At 40.5% G+C, this 22,972-nt stretch overlaps 1 protein-coding gene across 2 annotated transcripts in view; it reads right to left on the bottom strand.

Moving 5' to 3' along the window:
* MYOZ2 (myozenin 2) overlaps positions 1-22,972 on the bottom strand; it is a 38,720-nt gene that overhangs the window by 7,380 nt on the left and 8,368 nt on the right. For both annotated transcript variants that reach the window (XM_038399226.2, XM_043513429.1), the window contains 3 exons: positions 17,318-17,487; positions 7,462-7,591; positions 5,275-5,458 (listed from right to left, as the gene is read on the bottom strand). In XM_038399226.2, the coding sequence (XP_038255154.1) occupies positions 5,275-5,458; positions 7,462-7,591; positions 17,318-17,487 (484 nt within the window). The remainder of the gene's footprint in view (positions 1-5,274; positions 5,459-7,461; positions 7,592-17,317; positions 17,488-22,972) is intronic.

Below are 22,972 nucleotides of genomic sequence, written 5' to 3'. Positions count from 1 at the left end.
CATAAAGGACCAGATTTTGTAGCAGCAGCCACTTAACACACTAGATTCTCTTTGAAATCAATGGGAGTTCTTCACACACAGTGACTGTCTAAGTGAGCCTGGAAATTTTCTTCCAGGTTACACATGACAAATTCTATACTGTACCTTACTGATTAAAAATAATTACTTTATAATCAGCACAGAGTGAGCGCAGTGACCTACATGTTATTGGAAAATAATGATCATTTTAATTGCTGCTCTAATTAAGATGTATATTCTCATGGTAGTATTCATGTAATCTTTAAGGTTTATGGATTTGTAAGTTAACAAAAGGATAATCAATGTTAATTTTGTGTTTGTGTTTCAATATTATTATTATAGTATTTTATATCATGAAATAATTGTTTCCCTTTATAATTCTGTCTATATGTAGACCACATAGGAATAGATAACACATTCAAATTTGTGAGTTTTATGAAAATTCACTAAATATCTTTTGAATTTACAAAAAAAAGAATCACTGCCTTACAAAAACTGGCCTCGCTGGATTATGCATTAACACATACCTGTGTGCTATGCAGAAATACATGATGATCTGCATGAAAGAGAGTGCAGTAATCAGCTAATAAAGGTTAATTCATCCTTCATGGCATCAGTACATTTTCCTGTGAGAAATAACTTGGATGACAACCAGGTGCTGTAATATCCTGCACTGTTTGGAAACTAAGTAAATAATCTGAGCTCTGATTCATGGTCTGTAACCCAAAACCAGTGTCTAAAAAATTCCGAATAGTCATTGCACAATATAGGAGAAAGAATGATGGTTCCAGGTAGTGGCAGCAGGAAGTCTAGGGGGTGGTTTAATATTCACTTTGCATATTCCTAAAAAGTTGATGCATGATTTAAAAACATCATGGCACATACGCATATTTTTTAGCCCCTGCTCTATATGGGCACATTATTTTTTTCCTCATTTTTTAAATTATTATTAAATTGTCCCTATAAAGGAGAAAATTTTTATCTGAAATTTTTGGAGGTTAACAGATTGAGAGAGAAAGTTTTTAACTATGCTGATTTAGCTGCTATAGTTATATAATTAAAGTATTAAAAAAAATCTTCATTTGCCCAGAGTTCTTTAAAAATGTGAGGTTTCTCCACTCTATACGGCTAAATTCAGTGCCTTGCATAATAAATTTGTTAGTCTCTAAGGTGCCACAAGTACTCCTTTTCTTTTTAAAAATGTGAATAACATTTCCTAAACATTCTGCTAAGAGCTGTGCAGAGACCTGCCCCGACATACCCACACACTCTGGAGAAAGTAGGACTCAAGTGATATCCCCTCACCCACCAGGATGCCTTGGGGAAAAACTGAAGAGGATTGGAACCATGCAGAGACACTATTGGGTAGGACCATCTGAAGAAGCGGCCAAAGCAGGAACCTTTGGACATTCTAGAGATCTTTCTACAGTTTCGACTGGACTTTCTCTTGCATGTGCTGATTGGCTGTTTCTTCCAACCCTCTCCTTACCCTCCCTCACAGTCTCTTCACCTCAGCTTCATTCCCTCTTACCTTCTTCTCCCAGTCCCTGTGTCTCTCCCACTCACCTCCTTCTCTTCAATGTCCCCACTCCCTTTACTTTCCTTTTAATTTAACCGTTTCCCTCCTAACTAAACCCAGTCATAAAAAATAAATAAATCATAGTACTAACATAATGTTTGCTGCTGTCTGCTTGTGTGTTATACACTTTCCCCTGTCCTATGTCTGTCTTGTCTATTTAGATTGTAAGCAATTTTGGGACACAGACTGCCTGCTAGACTGCGCTAAGACAGTGCCTGCCTCCTGCAAGTTGAGAGCACTTGACACTTGGCAGGAGACACTTAGCATTTTGCAGGATCGGATCCAGGGTTTGTAAATCAATAAAGCAAAGCACTAGCCAGCTGGACTGGATTCCTTAGTGTTTTGGAAGCAATAGATTGGGACGGGAGAGGCCTGAGCAAGGACTCATCTAGTTGGAGAGGAAGAACCAGTCAAACCTGCTTGTTGTCAGATGCAGGCAAGCTGCAGTGCTTTATTTGTCACCTATAATTCTATTTTTGACATTTTTCTCCACTGGAAAGAGAGTGGAAGGAAGGGATTACATTAATTTCCTATTATAAACTAATTAGCAAAAAGAATTCACACTGGCTTTTTCATACTGATTCTTGGATAGATTCTTCCAGGCTGACATTCTTACCTTTGTGCCAGTTAATTCTCCTTGTGTCCCCTGGGAGACTCATCTCTAAAGGAAAGCAAGTGGTTTTGCAATTTCCTATAGAGTGTCCATTAGAGTAGGGTACCCACCAGGAACTCCCCAGGTTCCTTACCAGCAGAGTCTGCTCAAGGTATTCTCTGAGCCAGTGTATTCTGGTCACCCTGACCAGGCAGTCTACTCCATACCACAAATATTTTAGATTGCACTGACTATTTATAAGCCCTGTGCAGGGAGGCAACTTCAGCTGCTTTTTGCTGCCACAACCTCCTCCTTGATGGATTTACCAGTGCTGCCAGGCTCCTGTTGTGTAAACCCAACCCCAAATCAGATCATTAGCTGTATTAATTCCTGAGGTCTGATCCTGCTCCCATTAGAGTCAATGGTTAAACTCCCATTGATGTGTGGTCAAGATTGAGCCCTGTATTGCTGGAAGGGCAAATGATACATTTCCGCACAAAAAAGTTCTGAATCCTTTTCTAGCTTCAGTATACCTCTAAAATAGTCCTGATTTAAAGTCATCTATGTCTGAGTCTTATTCAACAAACCTAACTCACTTCTTAGTCAGGAAAAACTTCTAGTGAAGTCCCATTGATTTCATTAGTAGTGGTGCTTGAACAAGCAGATCTGAAAGGATCCTAAATTTCGTCTCTAAAATCAAAGAATGTCATTTTAACAAATATAGCTGAATGTACTAAGAACAATTTGAACACTATGTTTGGAGTTCCATGCCAGGCATGCCATCAATCCTACTCCTTCTGCTGATAAATGGTGAATGTACCTATGCGTTGCACTGTACATTACCAAATCCTGAAAGTAGTTCTTCCTGGTGTGACACAGTGGAATTGGAAACCCTGACTGATACTAGCTAATACATTGATTTCACTATGACATCACAATTCATCTATTAAATATTTTATCAACTGCATGTTTCCAGGATTGTAATTAAATAAACCAATTAGCTAGACACTTTCTGCATTAATAATGACTAGAGGTCATAAATATAAAAGGTATCATACACATCAAACAGCCAATCTAGGCCTGGCATAGTTTGGTGCTTTTTTCCAGATAGGACAAGGTATGTTTTTATTTAAAATATGAAGGATTACATCATTCTGCCTTACATTTTGAATTTACCATTTCCACTGTTTAAAACTTTCTGGATCAAATATAAGACCAAAACCTGAATTTCAGTGGCAGGTTTCAATTTGTTATAACAGTTAGCAAGGATGGTATTGACCCTTCCCATGTACAAATGCACAAAAGAGGAATATGTACCCCAAAAGATGCAGTTACACCACATCATCCTCATGGAAAAATAAGACTGGTAGCGATGAGAAATGGGCAGTGAACAAAATCTAATCTCCCTGAGAAGCTGAAAATTTACAGAAGACACCACTGGATATCAGCCAGACCTCAGACCACATGTTTATAGAAATTCTGCTTCAGTGCAGCCCCCTAGTTCTTCCCTTTTCCAGCCACGGCAGCATGTATCTATAAGTGTCTATCAGGTTTTCTGTAGTGCTAGTAACCATAATAGCTAAACTGTGCAGCTATTGTTCCCATGGTGGCAGTTGTAGTCACATGAACTCTCCGGTCAGTATCTGTCATATCATTTTCTGAGGGGAACATGACACATTGTTTCCCAACTATTCCTCCAGGTCAGTAGCTACAACTACTTGTTCATCTGGTTGTGAAGCAGATTTAGGGGAGGCTATGTAGTGCCATGATGTGATAGCTGTATTTCCCCTCCTCACCCTCATAATTTAGGTTCACCTGCTTACCTCCATGCTCCTGAATGTAGATGTTGGTCTTGACAATTTCCTACAGATTTACATTCCCACTATCTCCCATTTTCTATGGAAGCAGATTGCCACACAGCTGGGTTTGTTTGTTTGTTTTTATTTTTTGGCCAATTTTTTGGTTTGGCTTTGGTTTGGGAGCTAAATAGGAGCCATTTAAGAAAAAAAAGTTTGTGATTTTAATAAAAGAAGATATTGTGCACAATATGAATAAAAGTGGGAGGCACAGTCTAGATGTTTTTTAAAGCTCCCCAAAATAGTTCCAAGTTCCAACCAATGTTAACATAACACGAGGTTCCAATGAAACCCACAGTACGCCAGCTATTGTGTAAATAACTGCTCTTTCAGCTCCCTGCTGGCTCCACACTCAGTACCTTGTTTTGGGTGCCTAGTTTTTGTTTTTTGTGACCCTATTTTGCAGATTTAAAATTGAAATCTCTTAGTTTAAGATGTTGACAGAGATTGCAATGGCCTGTTAAACATGATGGAGGGTCTAATACTTCAGGTGATTGAACAGCTCCTGTGAGGACTGAATGCTCTCAGCTTCTCCAGGCTCTTAAGGGCAGCAGGTGAGAGTTGAGGGATCAGACCCTAAAACACGAATCTGTTGACTATGGATTGTAACATAAAGAAACAAAAATTGATAGTTCCTATTATAGTGCTTATGAACCAAATTCTAACCAGAACTCTCCTATGCACAGTGCTCACTTAGGACCTGATCCAGTGCCCACAGAAGTCATTGGAAAGATCGAATAAGCTTTGGATCATGCCCTTGCTGTGTCGTATTTATTCCATCAAGTCAGGCGTGCTAGAACAATTTGTATAGTAGGGGTGTTGAAGCCATTGAACCAAACTGTAAACCCTGTATCTGACAGAAACCACTTCAAGCCAAGGGGTGTGGTAACACCCCCCAGCATCCCTAGTTCTAGCACCTATGCATCAAATTCCTCATTTCATTGGACATTGTGTTCTTCTCTTACTTTTCCTTCTTTATTTATTTCTTAGTCTTTTACTATGACCTTCCTCTTGTGTTGTTTATGCTAGAGCTTATTTTAGAATCCATTCTTTAGATTTAGACTAAGTGTGCTTTCCCCTTTAAAGTCTTTGGTGTATGTGTATGCATGCCTGTGTGTGTGTGCGTGTATATGAACCAGTTTCTTTCCCTATAGTTTGATTAAAAAAAAATTCCACTTCTCATAACTATTTCTACTGTCCTGTTAAATTAGTCTTCCTTCCTAAATTACCTGTTAAAGCTCCTGTAGTCAGGCAGCTCTGACTTTGCTTCAGGCTTAAACAGTCTAGGGTATAAAGCCTCCAACAGCTCTGGGTCATTGCTGATGGCTTCTATCCAGGGGGACTGATAATATTTTGGCACAGAAGTAGTGTTGAACCTCTCAGGAGGAATTTCCTTTAGTGGTCCAGAATATCCTTCATGGAAATAAATCAGGGATACATGATTATAATCATACATTACATCTTATAGCACTTTTCATCCAAGTATCTCAAGGGGCAATTACACATATTTATTACCCTTAATTCTCACTACAGTCCTATGTAGTAGTTAAGAATTATTATATACGCATTTCACAGAAGGGTAAGCTGAATAACAGAGAGTGTTAAATTACTTGTCCAAGACTACAAAGAAGTAGGAAGCAAACATAGGGGATTTCTATCACTTTAGTTAAACCAGTGCAAAAGGCTTTGTAGATGCTCTTATTTAGGTTTAAGGGTGGTTTATTTTGGTTTAGCTTAAACCGGTTTCTTGTTGACTTAAGCTGGTTTAAACCAAAGTACCAGTGTCCACATAGCCTCTTGCACTGGGTTAGCTAAATGAGTTTAAAATTAAAACTTTAGTTAAAATAATTCAATTCTTCCTGTAGACTAATTTTTGGGTGGGCTTTTTAAAAGCACTAAAAGGAGATAGGAGCACAAAAAAATTGCCTTTCAGAGGGACCTGTGCTCCTAATCCCTTAGGCACTTCCGAAAATCCATCCTGTATGCCTGGTTCTCCATTGTCTTCCACCATGCAAGCAAGTGAAGAATCAGACCCATTCTCTCTCTCTCATCAGTGAGGGACAGATTCTGACATCCTTATTCCTATTGATCAGTACCTTACTACACAAGTAGTTCCATTGATGTTAGTGGGATTACTTCCACAATTAGGTGCTACACAACAGGAGTAAGGGTGGCAGAATCTAGCCGTTAGTATATAGTTGAGAGTATTAAAAACAGCAAGGGGTTGTCCTAAGATCTGAGCCAAAATTATTTGTTGGAGGTAGAGGGAAAATTATTCCTAACTTTACCTCACTAGGTTTCTAATTTTCTACATTAACACTATTGCTCCATTTTAGCATAAAAACACTGTTTTGTTTCCAAATCAGAAAAAAAATCAGAGTTCAGACAAATATTTTCTGCAGACAAAGAGCTCAAAGGTCACACCTCAACTTTAGAGACAGAAATTGCACCCATTCACATTGTATTGGGCTTATGGATACACGGTGTACTCTTCGTATTTTTAGCTATCACTGATAGAGTGGCATTGATCCAGTTCACATTGGCTGGAAAAAGTCTACACAAAACATGCATGCACTGAATAATGTTGAACAAAGAATGACTTTGTAAAAACCTCTATCTGCTTATGGATAATTCACAACCAGGAGAAAGAGCTATATTCACTGAATAAATTGTTTGTCACAAATTATTTGGCCAGCTCCAGTCTTTAGACTTCCAAGTAGCTCAGGGCTTTAAATAAAGAAAACAGCATCCTTGCAACCAAGGTCTTTAAAACAAAAAAATAACTCTACAGCCAGAGAGACAAATTCTCCTCTTGGCTATTCTCACATAAAGGGCTCAATCAGAACCTGCAGTGACTTTAGATTCACATTTAGAAGCTGTAATACAATTAGTGATGCTGAAGCTCAGATGGCTGAAAATTTTGGAGCAGTTAGACAGTTAAGATTGGTAAAATCAGATCAATGGGGTTATGCAGATTTAGGGTCTCATGATCTGGCCCCAGATGTTTATTCAAACTTATCAAATATACTTTGGCCTGGAAATCAGGCTGAAAATTTAATTAGACTAAATGTCTCCTGGGATTTCTAGTGTTTTATGGCATTAATTAGCTCATAGATATCATGAGAATAGCCTCTCCCAATGTATCTATTTATTTCCACTTGTGTGTGAAACTAGACAATAGAAGTATATGAAGATTTTTATAAACCATCAGAAGCAAGTTAACTACTCTGATTTGCATTTAAAATGAAGATTCATATAAATTCTTTAAAGTACTTCTAACCTCATTTGAATCGATTTTCTGATCCCTTATAAATATCCCATTAATGATCATGTAAAAAAAATGCTCTACTGTTTTCTGTGCTGTGAAATAGCTGTTTACTCAGTACATGCACAAGTTACAATAGTTTGTACTTTACCTGGTGCAATGTTTTCAGGATTTGGTGGGCTCCGTGGGTCAGGTGTATTAGGAGGTGTCATTGGTGCATGCTGTTGGCCAGCTTCGGCACTGCTAGTTTCCATTTTAACATTCTGCATAGGTTCACTATGCTGCATTAGAATAGAAACAAATACCATTGATAGCATGTGCATATCAAGAGATGTTATTGACTCTCTGAAGTATGGAAGTATTATCTTCATATTATAGATGGAAAACCGAGTTGGGGATACAGTAAGTGACTTGCCCAAGGTCACACAGGAAGTCTGTATAGAGCTGAGAACCGAACCCATCTCGTAGTCCAGTACCTATCTACTAGATCAGTGTATCTCACCATTTTCATGTTGGTGACCTCTTATTCAAAGACAAAGGTGTTTGTGAAACCCCCCACATGTACTATAAAAGTAAGAGCAAAAAATGTATTAATGATAACAATGATAAGCCTAGATAATTTAGGTGTGTCTGTGTTTCAAGAGGCTGATAGAGAATACTAGACCTTGAAGGGTAAGTGTGTTTGGGAATTGGGGGAACAAGATTTTCTTTGCTTTAGATTGCAATAAAAATTTCAATGCCTTAGGATTACCGCCCCCCGATTGTCTTTCATGACACCTCCCCTTCCCCACAGGTCATGACCCCACTGGATGAGAAATACTGCCCTAGATCATCCTTCCTATTCTAGGATTCAAGCAATCTGGTGGGTTAATGTAAAAGCCATTGATTCTCTATATTTGCTTTTTGTATACCCCAAATGAAAACACATCAGCCACACAAAGTCTATACACCTTTACGGGATTGTTTTTTCTTGTTTTACAGTAGTCACAACAATCTTAGTGCAGGCCACCTCTTGGAGATTTTTGATAGGCTGGAGTTATCCCCACCTCCCATCCGGTCATTAGGTCTAAGGAAACATCCAAAGCCTTAATCATTGTTTCTTTAAATACAGAATCAGAGGCTTTAAAAAAAACAAAAATAAAAACGAAACAGTCAGTAACTTATTTTAGCAATGAGAGACAGTCGAAAAGGAACTTAAATATAGAGTGTGTTGGAGTAGGATTTCCTTAAGATAGAAAAAACAAACATTTTTTTTTTAACTTGAAACAAAGGAAATGTTTTTGATCAGGTCAGTACATTTTAGAATGCTCCTAAGGTATATTGGAAAGATCATTTTAATCATAGCAGGCAAAATCATCCACTCCAGTTTAAGGCACAGAGTAGATCAAGGCCACACAAGTGCTGGCCAAACTGGCACTTAAGGGAGGTCAGTAGAAACTAAAAAGGCATCATTCTTTCCTTTCCCCAGGGTCCGTTTGAATACTGAATGGCTGCAGCTCAGCTTGCATTGTGGAGAATACCAAAGAGGGAGAAGAACAAGGAACTGACAGCAGAAATCCCATGTGAATTATGGTGCTAGTATCAGACTTAACTTTGGCTGCATAGCTCCTGTTGCCTGTTGCATAAGGAGTTAACATGCAGCTGCTGGGGAAGGAGCTGTCAGCAACATATTTCCTCAGGAACTGGCCAATTAAATCTGTTTTATGGCTGCTTTGCATTACCAGAGCAGTGCAAATCAGCGAGAGTGTATTGGTGAATCTGGTCCACAGGCTTTCAAAATCTCAGGCCCACATCCTCAGGTAGTGTAAATCATTCATTTCAATGGAGCCATGCTAACTTACTCCAGCCCTCAGATTTTTCAGCTTAAATAAATATTAAACCATAAGGTCAAAAGGTTCACATTTGGGTGCCTAAAGTTGGACACTTTAGGGTGGGATTTCTAAAAGTGCTCAGCTTTCAGATAACTTTGCTCCTATTGCATTAGTGGGAGCAGCTAGGCCAATGCTGAGTGCCCTTGAAAATCCCACCCTATATCTTCATTTAGGACCTAAATAAATGGCCTCATTTTCAGAGGTACTGAGCACTCAGTATCTTTGAAAATCAGCACTTCTAAACATCAAAACTTGGCCCTAGTCCTCATTTTAATTTCAACTGAGTGAATGAAAATCTGGAAGCTCCAATCAGTCACCAGCTGTTTTCCTTCTACTCATTACAAAAAACTGGATATAAAATCTATCTTTTTGTCTATGACAGGATATTGGGATAGATTCTCAACTCTGGGCAAAGTCCATTTATTGAGCTGAAAAGGCAGGGGCTTCTGAACAACAACAGAGCTAAGATTTCTTCCTTAAATAGGTAACAAGGCAAGATATTGGAGAGTTCAGGCTTGATATTGAGGATTTCAACCCCTTTTATGAGTATAACCTTAACTATCTGATTGCCATTGACTCCCTCAGCATTCTGATTAGTATGGGCAGTGGGGAACAGGGAAGGCTCTTCTACTGGTCTGCTATCCAAAGCTCCTCATCATGAACTGGGCCAAAAGCTTCCAGGAATCCTGGATGCAGATGATACTGTTATTTTATGGCATTATTTTCTGATGAATTTTTAGTACTAATAATTCTGTTTCTCTGAGACCAGTTCATAGTAACTTAGTCAACCTGGTTTCAGTATAGTACCAACCCTGCCCCCATGTTTACAATTGTAAAAGAGTTGCTAAAATAGCTTCTCAGAGCAAAATATCCGATGCTGTGGTGCAATATATAGTTTTCCTTGACACTTGGTGCTTTGCCACTCCTGAGTAATGTGCTGCTCATCCCATACTCATGCCAACAAAATGTTATACTATGTTATACTATGTCACATCAATACTTGTGTATATACACACACACACACACACTTTTTCTTGCCCCAAATGAAGAATCTGATCCAACTCCAATTGAAGTTAATGGAAGTCTTAGATTCATAGATACTAAGGTCAGAAGGGACCACTCTGATCATCTAGTCCGACCTCCTGCACAGCGCAGGCCACAGAATGTCACCCACCACTCCTATGAAAAACCTCACCCATGTCTGAGCTATTGAAGTCCTCAAATCATGGTTCAAAACTTCAAGGAGCAGAGAAGCCTCCCTCCAGTCAACCATGCCCCATGCTACAGAGGAAGGCGAAAAACCTCCAGGGCCTCTCCAATCTGCCCTGGAGGAAAATTCCTTCCCGACCCCAAATATGGCAATCAGCTAAACCCTGAGCATATGGGCAAGATTCACCAGCCAGATACCCAGGAAAGAATTTTCTATAGTAACTCAGAACCCATCCATCTAATATCCCATCTCAGGGGATTTGGCCTATTTACCCTGAATATTTAAAGATCAGTTACTTACCAAAATCCCATTATCCCATCATACCATCTCCTCCATAAACTTATCGAGTAGAATCTTAAAACCAGATAGATCTTTTGCCCCCACTGCTTCCCTTGGAAGGTTATTCCAAAACTTCACTCCTCTGATGGTTAAAAACCTTCGTCTGATTTCAAGTCTAAACTTCCTGGTGGCCAGTTTATACCCATTTGTTCTTGTGTCCACATTGGTGCTGAGCTTAAATAATTCCTCTCCCTCTCCTGTATTTATCCCTCTGATATATTTATAGAGAGCAATCATATCTCCCCTCAACCTTCTTTTAGTTAGGCTAAACAAGCCAAGCTCCTTAAGTCTCCTTTCATAAGACAAGTTTTCCATTCCTCGGATCATCCTAGTAGCCCTTCTCTGTCCCTGCTCCAGTTTGAATTCATCCTTTTTAAACATGGGAGACCAGAACTGCACACAGTATTCTAGGTGAGGTCTCACCAGTGCCTTGTATAACGGTACTAAAACCTCCTTATCCCTACTGGAAATGCCTCTCCTGACGCATCCCAAAACCGCATTAGCTTTTTGCACAGCCATATCACATTGGCAGCTCATAGTCATCCTATGATCAACCAATACTCCAAGGTCCTTCTCTTCCGTTACTTCTAATTGATGCGTCCCCAGCTTATAACTAAAATTCTTGTTATTAATCCCTAAATGCATAACCTTACACTTCTCACTATTAAATTTCATCCTATTACTATTAGTCCAGTTTACAAGGTCATCCAGATCCTCCTGTATAATATCCCGATCCTTCTCCGAATTGGCAATACCTCCCAGCTTTGTATCATCTGCAAACTTTATTAGCACACTCCCACTTTTTGTGCCAAGGTCAGTAACAAAAAGATTAAATAAGATTGGTCCCAAAACCGATCCCTGAGGAACTCCACTGGTAACCTCCCTCCAACCTGACACTTCGCCTTTCAGTAGGACCCGTTGCAGTCTCCCCTTTAACCAATTCCTTATCCACCTTCTGATGTTCATATTGATCCCCATCTTCTCCAATTTAACTAATAATTGCCCATGTGGCATGGTATCAAATGCCTTACTGAAATCTAGGTAAATTAGATCCACTGCATTTCCTTTATCTAAAAAATCTGTTACCTTTTCAAAAAAGGAGATTAGGTTGGTTTGGCACGATCTACCTTTTGTAAAACCATGTTGTATTTTGTCCCATTTGCCATGGACTTCAATGTCCTTAACTAATTTCTCCTTCAAAATTTTTTCCAGGACCTTGCATACTACAGATGTCAAACTAACTGGCCTGTAGTTACCTGGATCACTTTTTTCCTTTCTTAAAAATAGGAACTATATTAGCAATTCTCCAATCATTCGGTACTATTCCTGAGTTTACAGATTCATTAAAAATTCTTGCTAATGGGCTTGCAATTTCAGGTGCCAATTCCTTTAATATTCTTGGATGAAGATTATCTGAGCCCCCCGATTTAGTCCCATTAAACTGTTTCAGTTTCGCTTCTACCTCTGATATGGTAATATCTACCTCTATATCCTCCTTCCCATTTGTCATGCTACCATTATCCCCAAGATCCTCTTTAGCCTTATTAAAGACTGAGGCAAAGTATTTGTTTAGATATTGGGCCATGCCTAGATTATCTTTAACCTCCGCTCCATCCTCAGTGTTAAGCGGCCCCACTTCTTCCTTCTTAGTTTTCTTCTTATTTATATGGCTATAGAACCTTTTACTATTGGTTTTAATTCCCTTTGCAAGGTCCAACTCTACTCGACTTTTAGCCTCTCTGACTTTATCCCTACATCTTCTGACCTCAATTAGGTAGGTTTCCTTGCTGATCCCTCCCATCTTCTACTCCCTGTATGCTTTCTGCTTCTTCTTAATCACCTCTCTAAGATGCTTGCTCATCCAGGTTGGTCTACAACTCCTTCCTATGAATTTTTTCCCCTTTCTTGGGATACAGGCTTCCGATAGCTTCTGCAGTTTTGATTTAAAGTAATCCCAGGCCTCAACTGCCTTTAGATCCATAAGTTCTTCAGTCCAATCCACTTCCCTAACTAATTTCCTTAATTTTTGAAAATCAGCCCTTTTGAAATCAAAAACACTAGTTGCAGATTTATTTTTGTTAATCCTTCCATTTAGTTTGAACTGAATTAGCTCATGATCACTTGAGCCAAGATTGTCCCCTACAACCATTTCTTCTATGAGGTCCTCGCTACTCACCAAAATTAAATCTAAAATGGCATCCCCTCTAGTCGGTTCAGCAACTACTTGTTGAAGGAATCCATCAGCTATCGCATCTAGGAAAATCTGAGCCCTATTATTATTACTAGCACTGGTCCTCCAGTCTATATCTGGGAAGTTAAAGTCTCCCATGATCACGCAGTTTCCATTAGTATTTACTTTATTAAAGACATCAAAAAGGGCTCTATCCATAACCAAATTAGATCCCGGAGGTTTATAGCACACCCCAAGCACTATCGTAGGAGAGGCTTTACTAGTTTTCTTCCCCAATGTAATTTTTGCCCAGACAGACTCTGTCTTATCCATTGCATCGCTTCTTATTTCTTTACATTCTAACTCATCGTTGATATACAATGCTACTCCACCCCCTTTACCTTTGTTTCTGTCTTTCCTAAACAGCACATACCCTTCAATACCTGTAGTCCAGTCATGACTACTATTCCACCATGTTTCTGTTATCCCTATAATATCTGGTTTCACTTCCTGCACCAGTAGCTCTAGTTCCTCCATTTTGTTACCTAGACTCCTCGCATTGGTGTATAAACATCTTAATTTTTGCTGTTTGGCCTCGCTCACATTTTGTACCCTATTAGGCACAGTCATTCTACAGCCATTATAACCTATTAGACTAGTATCCACACCACCCTCGCTCCTTATATACATTCTCCTACCCATGGCTGTATCCTTTCTTACTTCATCTTCTTCCCTCTCAATGCTAAAATCTGGCGTGGAGATTTTCTGGACATCTCCCATCCATCTCCCCCCAATTCCTAGTTTAAAGCTCTCTTTATCAGTTGTGCCAGCCTCGATCCTAGAAGTCTATTTCCTTCCCTACTCAGATGAAGTCCATCCCGAGAGAACTGACCTCTGTCCGTGAATGCCTCCCAGTGGCCATACATCCCAAAGCCCTCCTTATAGCACCACTGCCTAAGCCATCTGTTGACAGTCATAATCTTGTCACACCTTTGTTGCCCTTCTCTAGGAAGAGGAAGGATCCCGCTAAAGATCACCTGAGCCTCAATTTCCTTAAGCGTCTTCCCCAGCCTAGCATAGTCTCCCTTGATACTTTCCAGCGAGAATCTGGCTGTATCATTTGTTCCCACATGAAGGATAATTAGGGGATTCTTTCCCACTCCCTTGAGGATCCTTTTCAACCTCAGGTCTACATCCCTTATCTTAGCACCCGGAAGACAGCACACCCTTCTATTCTCAGGATCAGCTCTAGTTACAGGCCTGTCTATTCTTCTCAATAAAGAGTCCCCGATCACATAGACCTGCCTTTTCCTGGTGACAGTGCTATTCTCCAGTCTCTCCCCTGTTCTCTCTGGCTGCAAGTTCTTTCCATTCCTATTTTCCCTTACAATCTTCTTCAACCCATCCTGTATCCTCCTGGGGCTCATAATTGGTGTAGTCTCCCTTGACTCTTCCCCTTTTTCTATAGGGCTAGCCTCTCTTCTCTTCTTCCTTACCCTTCCACCTTCAGCGACTACCTGCTGAGCCCCTTCTTCATTTTCCAACTCTGCAAACCTGTTCCTAAGCTCTATTTCTCCTTCACTAGCCCATCTTTTTCTCTGCCTGGTTCTTTGAGTCATATGTTTCCACTGACCACTTTCCTCATCCAGTCTCTCCTCAAAATTCCCCAGCCCTGCTTCCATCCGAGAGTCTGAGCTTTTCCCTTCAGATACCTCATATCTTTGCTCCATCATCTGCTCAAACCCCTTCCTAAACTCAACCAGACTTTCCACCTGCATCTCCAAACCTCGGATCTTTTCCTCCATCAGCTCTATCAGACAGCATTTCATGCAGACAAAACTCTTACCGGTTCCCCCCTCCAGGATCATGTACATACCACAGCTTCCACATCCAGTCATCCTCAATGTGTCTTTCACTGCAGGAGTCACTCCCACAGCTTCCTCTGTATCTGTCATCTCCTTCCCACCTAAATCCTGTTAATCTGGGAAACACAAGCCACACCAAAAAGAACACCCCCCCCCAGCAAAAGCAAACCCCAAACAAGCACAATCCAAACTCCCACTCAAACTCCCCTGTTTAGAGCTCTGTTTGCTAGCTCCTGTGCCACTGCTTGACTGGCTGGCTACCTTTATAGGGCCCCTAGTCAGAAGCCCCACCCCCTAGGCAGGGCTCAGCTGCTCTCTCAGCACAAAGCCCCACCCCCTAATCAGGCTCAGCTGCTCTCCCAGCACAAAACCCCTACACACACACAAATACAAATACAAATACTAAAAATACAATACCAAGTACAACTACCTTCTCCTCCAACAGAACTCCCACTCAAACTCCCCTGTTTAGAGCTCTGTTTGCTAGCTCCTGTGCCGCTGCAGCTGTCTTGATTCACTAGCAGCTGGACTGAACCCAAAAGCATTACCACTACCATCTAAAATATCTTTGTAAGTTTTAAAAACTGTTGGGGGATGGGAATTGCTATTTAGCAATAAAAGTTTTTAGGTTAATTAATAATAATTATACTTATATATACCAATATAGCTCTCTTCATCTTCAAAGCTTTAAAGTTTAAAGATGCTCGGACAAATTGTGCTCCTCAGTCACATGCTTTCATGACTGAAATCAATGGGGAAGTATGCATGGAATTGAGGTGCAGACTTTAGTTCATTAAGAGCCTGAACCAGCATTGAAGTCAATGGGGCTTACTCACTTACTCACTCACTTACTAAGTCACTCACTTACAGTTAAGCCTGTGTTTTATTGTTTTGCTATACTGGGACTGAAATGCTCAGAACCTTGCAGATTAATTAGCCCTAACTAATTAAACTTCACAACACATATGAGAGCTAGGTGAATCTGTAAATGTAATTATCACTATTTCTACAAATGTAGAAAACAAGGTGGAGAGGTTAGGTGTATTACCTCTGTCATAAATATAAAGGGAAGGGTAACAACCTTCTTGTATACAGTACTATAAAATCCCTCCTTGCCAGAGGCACAAAATCCTTTTCCCTATAAAGGGTTAAGAATCTCATGTAACCTGGCTGGCACCTGACCATAAGGACAATAAGGGGACAAGGTACTTTCAGATGGGGGGGGGGAGAAAGGTTTTGGTCTGTCTGTTCTGTGTGCTTGCTGGACATAGATCAAGGAAGCAAGTAATCCAGCTCCATTAGAATCAGTAAGTACTAGCAAGGAAATGCGTTAGCCTATTTTTGTTTTGGCTTGTGATTTTCTCTGTGCTGGGAGGAATGTGTATTCCAGGTTTTCTTTTTGTAACTTTAAAGTTTGGTCTTGAGGGAAATCCTCTGTGTTTTGAATCTGATTGTTCTGTAAAATTACCTTCCATCCTGATTTTACAGAGGTGTTTCTTTTACTTTTTTTTCCTTTAAAATAAAGTTCTCTCTTTTTAAGAATCTGATTGGGTTTTTAGTGTCCTACAAACCCAAGGGTCTGGTTTGTGCTCACCTTGTTTATTTTTCAAGGAAAAGGGGGTGTAGGCTTGGGGGGATATTTTGTGGGACTAGGAACTCCAAGTGGTCCTTTCCCCGATTCTTTGTCTAAATCACTTGGTGGTAGCAGCATACCTCAGTCCAAGGACAAATAGAGATTTGTGCCTCGGGGAAGTTTTTAACCTAAGCTGGTAGAAATAAGCTTAGGAGGTCTTTCATGTGGGTCCCCACATCTGTACCCTAGAGTTCAGAGTGGGGAGGGAACCCTGACAACCCCAGGCCCCAGAAGGAATAAATGTCAAAGCTAGTATTAGAATATAGAAGCATGTGATTCCCAGTCAGCAATTCCTACTACCCTGCCAATGTGCCTCAACCCTATTCCTTAGAGGCCAGCTCAAGGGGCAGTTTTGTCCCCATGGCCCATTTAATTCCTTACTCCTTTGCTAAGAGTGCCAGCAAGGAAGACTATTAGTGCCAATCGCACAGGTGATGTTACTGACTAGGAACTGGAATAAGACTACCAACATATTTTTCATAGTAATAAAAACAATAATAATATTAATACTTGCTGTTTATATAGAACTTTGCATCTTCAAAGCCTTCAGCTGTTATTAACAAAATAATCCTTACACCATTCCTAAATCAGCTGTCACATGGTAATGACTTTTGGTCACTACTGACCTGAGTCAGATTTTGATGTGAATACTTTCAGCTTGAGCCTTGAACCTTGTTGTCCCATTCTGTGGGACTAAAAGCATCACCCAGATCTGAGCCTTTTTTGATTTGTCTAGAAGACCACAAAATGATACAGCTCACTTTGTGCTTCACACTGGCCTTATTCCAGGTCATGGTTCATTTCACATCTTTTCCTAAAGCTATGGATAATTCTTGCAATCAGTACCATGCAAATCATATGTAACCCCACACCAGTCTCACTGTATTGTATTTAGAAACTTGTATTACAAAATACTCACATTCCTTTGCTTATTTGCTAAATAATGATAGTTTTCATAGGTGTACTTGTCAGATCTCCTTTGACGCATCTTAAATAGCCTTGCACCTCTGTTGCTGGGTATTGATAGTTCCTCCACCATGATGTCTCTGGGGATGCTGATTTTCTTTCCAAGGTCTAGGTCATCTGACTCTGTAACACAACAGACAAGCATATGCCTTATGAAATATTCTTCTTTGCTTTCCTTAAATGCTGCTTTTTGCTAAATAATGCTTATTATTATATACCCTATACTGTAGTCCCACAAGAAATGCACCCCAGTTCCCCAGTAACACACATCCTCCTGCTCCATGCTGTATTAGTGAAATCAGTCATTTTTTTGGGGAGTTATGAAGTACACCGTAGCCTGGAATGAGCTTCTAAACCACTGCATTGAGAGACAGATTTACAAATGAGCGCCCACAGCTCCTGTTGATTTCAGTTAGAATTGTAGGTGCTCAGCTTTTCTGAAAATCAGGCCCTCAGTATTGTACAATATAATTTCTTAGTGATCAGTAAAATCCTACTTTCACTGAAGTCAGTGCCAAAATTTCCCTTGACCTCAGTCCTGGACCCTTCATAAATCAATATATATCCTGGACTGGACAGAGAAAGAACTCCTTAGCCTATTTTACACATATCTTCCTATTTCTGATTGCTTGCAATAGTTTTTGTCTCAATGATTCACTCACATTCAGATTTTTTAGAAATTTAAGGCTAGCTACCTCCTGTAGCAGAGGTTTGAATTAACTGGGAGCCACTACTTAATAGTTTTATTTAGAGAATTTCAGAATAAAGGTCCAGTTTATGAAAATGAAAGATGTAACAATGAACTAAAATATACTTCTAACAACTTTTACAGGATTCCTTCAGAATAATTATCTATTTTTTTTCCACATTGCAATTGTTTAACAGTTCTTGTCAATAGAAAAATTACGAACAACCCTTTTCAAAAGATTAACAAGTGCTGGAAATCTAATTTTGCTGTCAGTGTTATTTAGGTCCCTGATTAAAGAAAAGATCACTTCCTTGGCTTTACATTGTAACCCTGGGGCACTCTGATAATGAATATGCATGCATGGGTGGTGGTGGAGGGGGAAGAGTAAGAACCAGTGTTTTCCCAAGGAATTGAAATTAGAGAGGGTATTCAAATTTATGGGTGAGTGGAGGGGGTCAGGGCCGATGAGAGGTGAGACCCTGAGCATGAAGGTGGCTCTATGGCACTATAGTAAAAACGGAAAAATGTTTCATGACCATTTAATTAGATTTAACTCATATTTTAAAATCATCACAAAAATTAAAGTTGGCTACTCAAGCCTTTTATGAAGCACTACATCTACATCCTTACTGGTTTCTTATTATAATTTTGCACAACTCTGTTAATGAACTTCTTGAATGCAATACATTCATCTTTGGTGGCTTCCCGTGTGTCCAGTACTTCCATTCCTTCAATTGATATGCTCATTAGATCATTCACATGATCAGGCAAAAGGCGACTTCTTTCAGAATACAAAATTCTATTCAATAAGGCAAAAGAATGCTCAACTGTAGCTGCTGTGCCTGGGATCAGGGATGCCTACCTCCTTCATCCCAGGAAACATAGCACAAAAATTGGGTCAAGCCACTAGTGATGATAAAAAAAGAAGTTGAAGTCAAATCTTCATTCATTCATCGTATGATATACCACTGTGTGTTCAAATTCTCTATTCTGCCCTGAGCACATGGCAGCCCCATTGCTGGTAGTGCCTCACTCCACTCAACTGTTTTATAGAACCTCTACGTAAAAGCTACGTAGAGGTTGAATAGAATATAAGTCACTGTTGTAGATTTTTAAGAATCAAGTCTGTGTACTTTTTCAGTTGTCTTAACAAACGCTTCTTGTCCTCTTCACTTAAGGTTTCAATATAAATGCCTTCATTAGTCAACTTCTGGACTGAAGTCTTTGCTTCTTCCAGTACTTTTTCAAAGGATAGCTCTCTGATTGATCCAAATGTAGCTTATATTGCTGGACAAAGATCTATTACTGTTGTAGCAGATCCCTGGATGGCATTGTTTAATGACCCAAGTGGTTTCAACAGTAGACTTACAAGGCAATAGTCTTGTAATGATGGCAATAGTCTTCTCTGAACATAGTAGTAAAAGTAATCCACCAGCCTCTACTTAGATCCATCTCATCTTGGTAGATACTTTCCAAAGCCAGTAATGATGGCTGGAGTAATTTTAAGACAACAGCCAAGAATTGCTCATGAGAAAGCCAGAGGGTTTTCCCAGGTTGGACTAATTTGAACTTCAGTCCCAGTGTATCTTCTATATTTTCCAACATATTCAGTCTTTTTGGACTCTTGCTGAAAAAAAAATATAATGAAGACATTACATTTATTGCTTTTTTTAGGTCTGTTGAAGAATCTGCAGCTCATACTAGCGCTAGTTGGAGTAGATGGCCTCTGCAGTGTGTATAGGAGAGACTAGGGTTACACTTTTCTCTGAGCAAAGCTTGTACTTTACCATGTCTTCTAGAGAAGTTTGCAGCTCTATCAAATGCACAAGCATCCATCTGTTTGGGGTCCAATTGACCAGCATTTAACTCCTCTAAGATGTGGATTGTCACAGCTGCAGCCGATGTGTCTTCTATAACTTGAACATCTAGAAATGCATCTACTGGCCTACCACTGACATGAAGATGACGTACAGAATGACTTAATACTTGATGCCCATTTGCATCAGTGCATTCCTCAGCCATGTATGCAAATTTTTTTGTGATGAGACAGTTCTTCACTTTTTCAACTGTTGAGTCTTTCACTGTTGCTCCACATGATTCTAGCCAGTCAGTTGAGTTTCTTGCAGAAAGATAGTGAGCATTTGCTGGTCTTTTTCAGAACCAGTGTTCAACTTCAGGATGAACGAGTGACAATACATTTAACATTGGCCTCCAGTTTGTAGTGTGTGGTATCTCTTCCTTAAATAGCATGTATGATGCCACAGCCATGTTTGTTCTCCTGAACTGTGTTGTGTCTCCAGCATTCTTAAAAGCCTCATTAATACTCACCGGTGTTGTCCTTGGTCAGTGGAGACTCAGAGTTCAGAGGTGCTTTCACATGAGTTCACCTCCCAGGTGGGGGGCAAGAAGGCACCTTGCTCATTCCTCACTGTTCACTCTGGCCACTGTTATTCATTGTGTCACCATTCACTCCATCGCTCTGTTGCCAATGGCCCTGTGCCGTCACCTTCTGCTGCCACCTGCCACTGTGACCTCTGCGAGTTGGTCTCTTGAGGTTCCACCCAGCTCTCAATGATTTCACCTGAGCTTCAGTGGGGGAACCTCGCTGCTAGTGCAGACTGGGCCGTCTCTTCCACAGAAACACTGTCCCATAGCAGGTCTAAGCACGTAGACCTGATTTCAGCTGTAGTGGTCTCTTAACAAAACAAAAAACTATCTATGGAGCCTAATCAGCTCTGTCTTTAAACAGTGGAGAGGGGCAGGTCAAATAGTACTTGTGACTCAGGCAGACCATCAAGCAAAACACCTGTCCCCACCCTCTCTCTTGATGTCCTCAATCAGCACAGGCTAAGTACAGTTCTACTGCCCTTTACTCATACAATAAGAATAACAACATTTCATCCCCCCGCCTCCGCGCATTCAAGTGATTTGTAACCCAACCCCAGCCAAAATCTATCACTTGGGCAACGCAGCTTTGTTTGCTGGATACCTAGGTAGATTAGGTGTGAATGTAAATAAAATCTGGTCCTGAGGCCTTTCCCCCCCAGCCCGTTGGTCATCATTAGCTGTCAGGGAGAGCTCATTTAGACTTTGCTTACAAATCATAATTTGAAACATTTAGGTTGGCCAATATCACTGAAATGAATGCACTGACATTGTCATAAAAAACAACAGCTGTATAAGGAAGCTAGTCTATGTTTATACTTTTCAAATCTATTATACTTTTTCAGATACACCTATTTTATCATACACTGTATATGCTTTTAAAGTGTGTATTAATGTTTCAGTTTCAGTTCAGATTTCCAAACAATCACTAAACAGGCAACACTGCATGTAAGTACTTCACAAAACTGGGGTGGGCGCGGTATTGGCAGGGGAGGGGGGCAGGAAATCCCTGAGTAAGACTGCGGGCAGAGAGCCCTGTATGGCATAAACTTCATTGTCAGTCTTATGGAGAAGTTCTGGAAGTTGGGATACTAGTGGCACTGAGTATGCTGACACTGATTTGAAGAACTCTGTCATTTGGTGTCCTCAATTTTAAAGCTCTTGCTTACTCTTTACACCATGATAACTTCAATGCTTAGCAAACTATTTTGTTATTAATTTCTTACTGCCAGGGTTTGGAAAGTAGTCTTTTTCACATGTGGCCATAATTAGATTATCCAGTACAAAATAATATTGTTAAGCATCTTCTCCTACTTTGTCATTTACATTTACCCGTGCTCATCATTTTAATAATTGAACTAGGGTATGTCTACACTGGCAGAGTTACATCACCAGAGTTACAATCACTCAGAGAGCGCTGAAGGGAAACCACTGTTGTGTGTTCATACTACTTGCTGCTTGTGCAATAGTGTGTTCACACTTGCAGCACTTGCATCGGTATTCGGAGTGGTGCACTCTGGGCAGCTATCCCACAGAGCATCTCTTCCTCTTTTGCCACTAAGAGTTGTGGGAAGGTGGAGGGGGTCGCGTGGCATCTTGGGTCCTGTCCCAGTGCCCCATGATGCATTGCTTAACATCTGAGCAATCCCTGTGCTTCTGTCTGCATTTGTCGCCATCTTTCAATGGCTCTTCCTCTTCGGTCTGCAGGAATGGATCCCGCAGTGTTGACAAATATGCTGCTTGCTCTCACCAACACATCGCGAGTGGCAGTGGAGTTATTCCTTAAACTACAAAGGCAAGAGCAGTTTGACATTGATCTTGTCATGTTTAGTAGCTATGACATGAGATTGCTTGTGGCATTCACGGAGGCATTGACCACAGTGGAATGCCATTTTTGGGTTTGGGAAACAAGCACTGAGTGGTGAGATCACATCATCATGCACATCTGGGATGACGAGCAGTGGCTGCAGAACTTTCAGATGAGGAGAGTCACGGTCATGGGACTGTGTGATGAGCTCGCCCCAGCCCTGCGGTGGAAGGACACAAGAATGAGAGCTGCCCTGTCATTGAAGAAGCATGTGGTGAGTGCACTGTGGAAGCTGGCTACTCCAGACTGCTACCAATTGGTCGCTAACCAGTTTTGAGTGGGAAAGTTGACCATTGGACTCGTGTTGACGGAAGTGTGCAGGGCCATTAATCACATCCTGCTCCAAAGACATGACTCTGGGCAACATGAGTGACATTGTGGAGGCTTTGCACAAATGGGCTTCCCTAAACGCGGAGGGGCGATAGATGGCATGCATATTCCAATTCTGGCACCAGATCTCCTAACCACCGAGTACGTTAATTGGAAGGGGTATTTCTCTAGGCGCTTGTGGATCACTGTGAGTGTTTCACAGACATTAACACAGGCTGGTCCGGAAAGGTGCATGTCACACGCATCTTTTGGAATACTGGCCTGTTCAGGAAGCTGCAAGTCGTGGCTTTCTTCCCGGACCAGAATATCACCATAGGGGAAGTCAAAATGCCCATTCT

Source organism: Dermochelys coriacea, chromosome 4 (assembly GCF_009764565.3).
Source record: "Dermochelys coriacea isolate rDerCor1 chromosome 4, rDerCor1.pri.v4, whole genome shotgun sequence".
In the NCBI taxonomy this organism is placed as follows: Eukaryota; Metazoa; Chordata; order Testudines; family Dermochelyidae; genus Dermochelys; species Dermochelys coriacea.
This window is presented reverse-complemented; position numbering and strand designations above follow the sequence as displayed.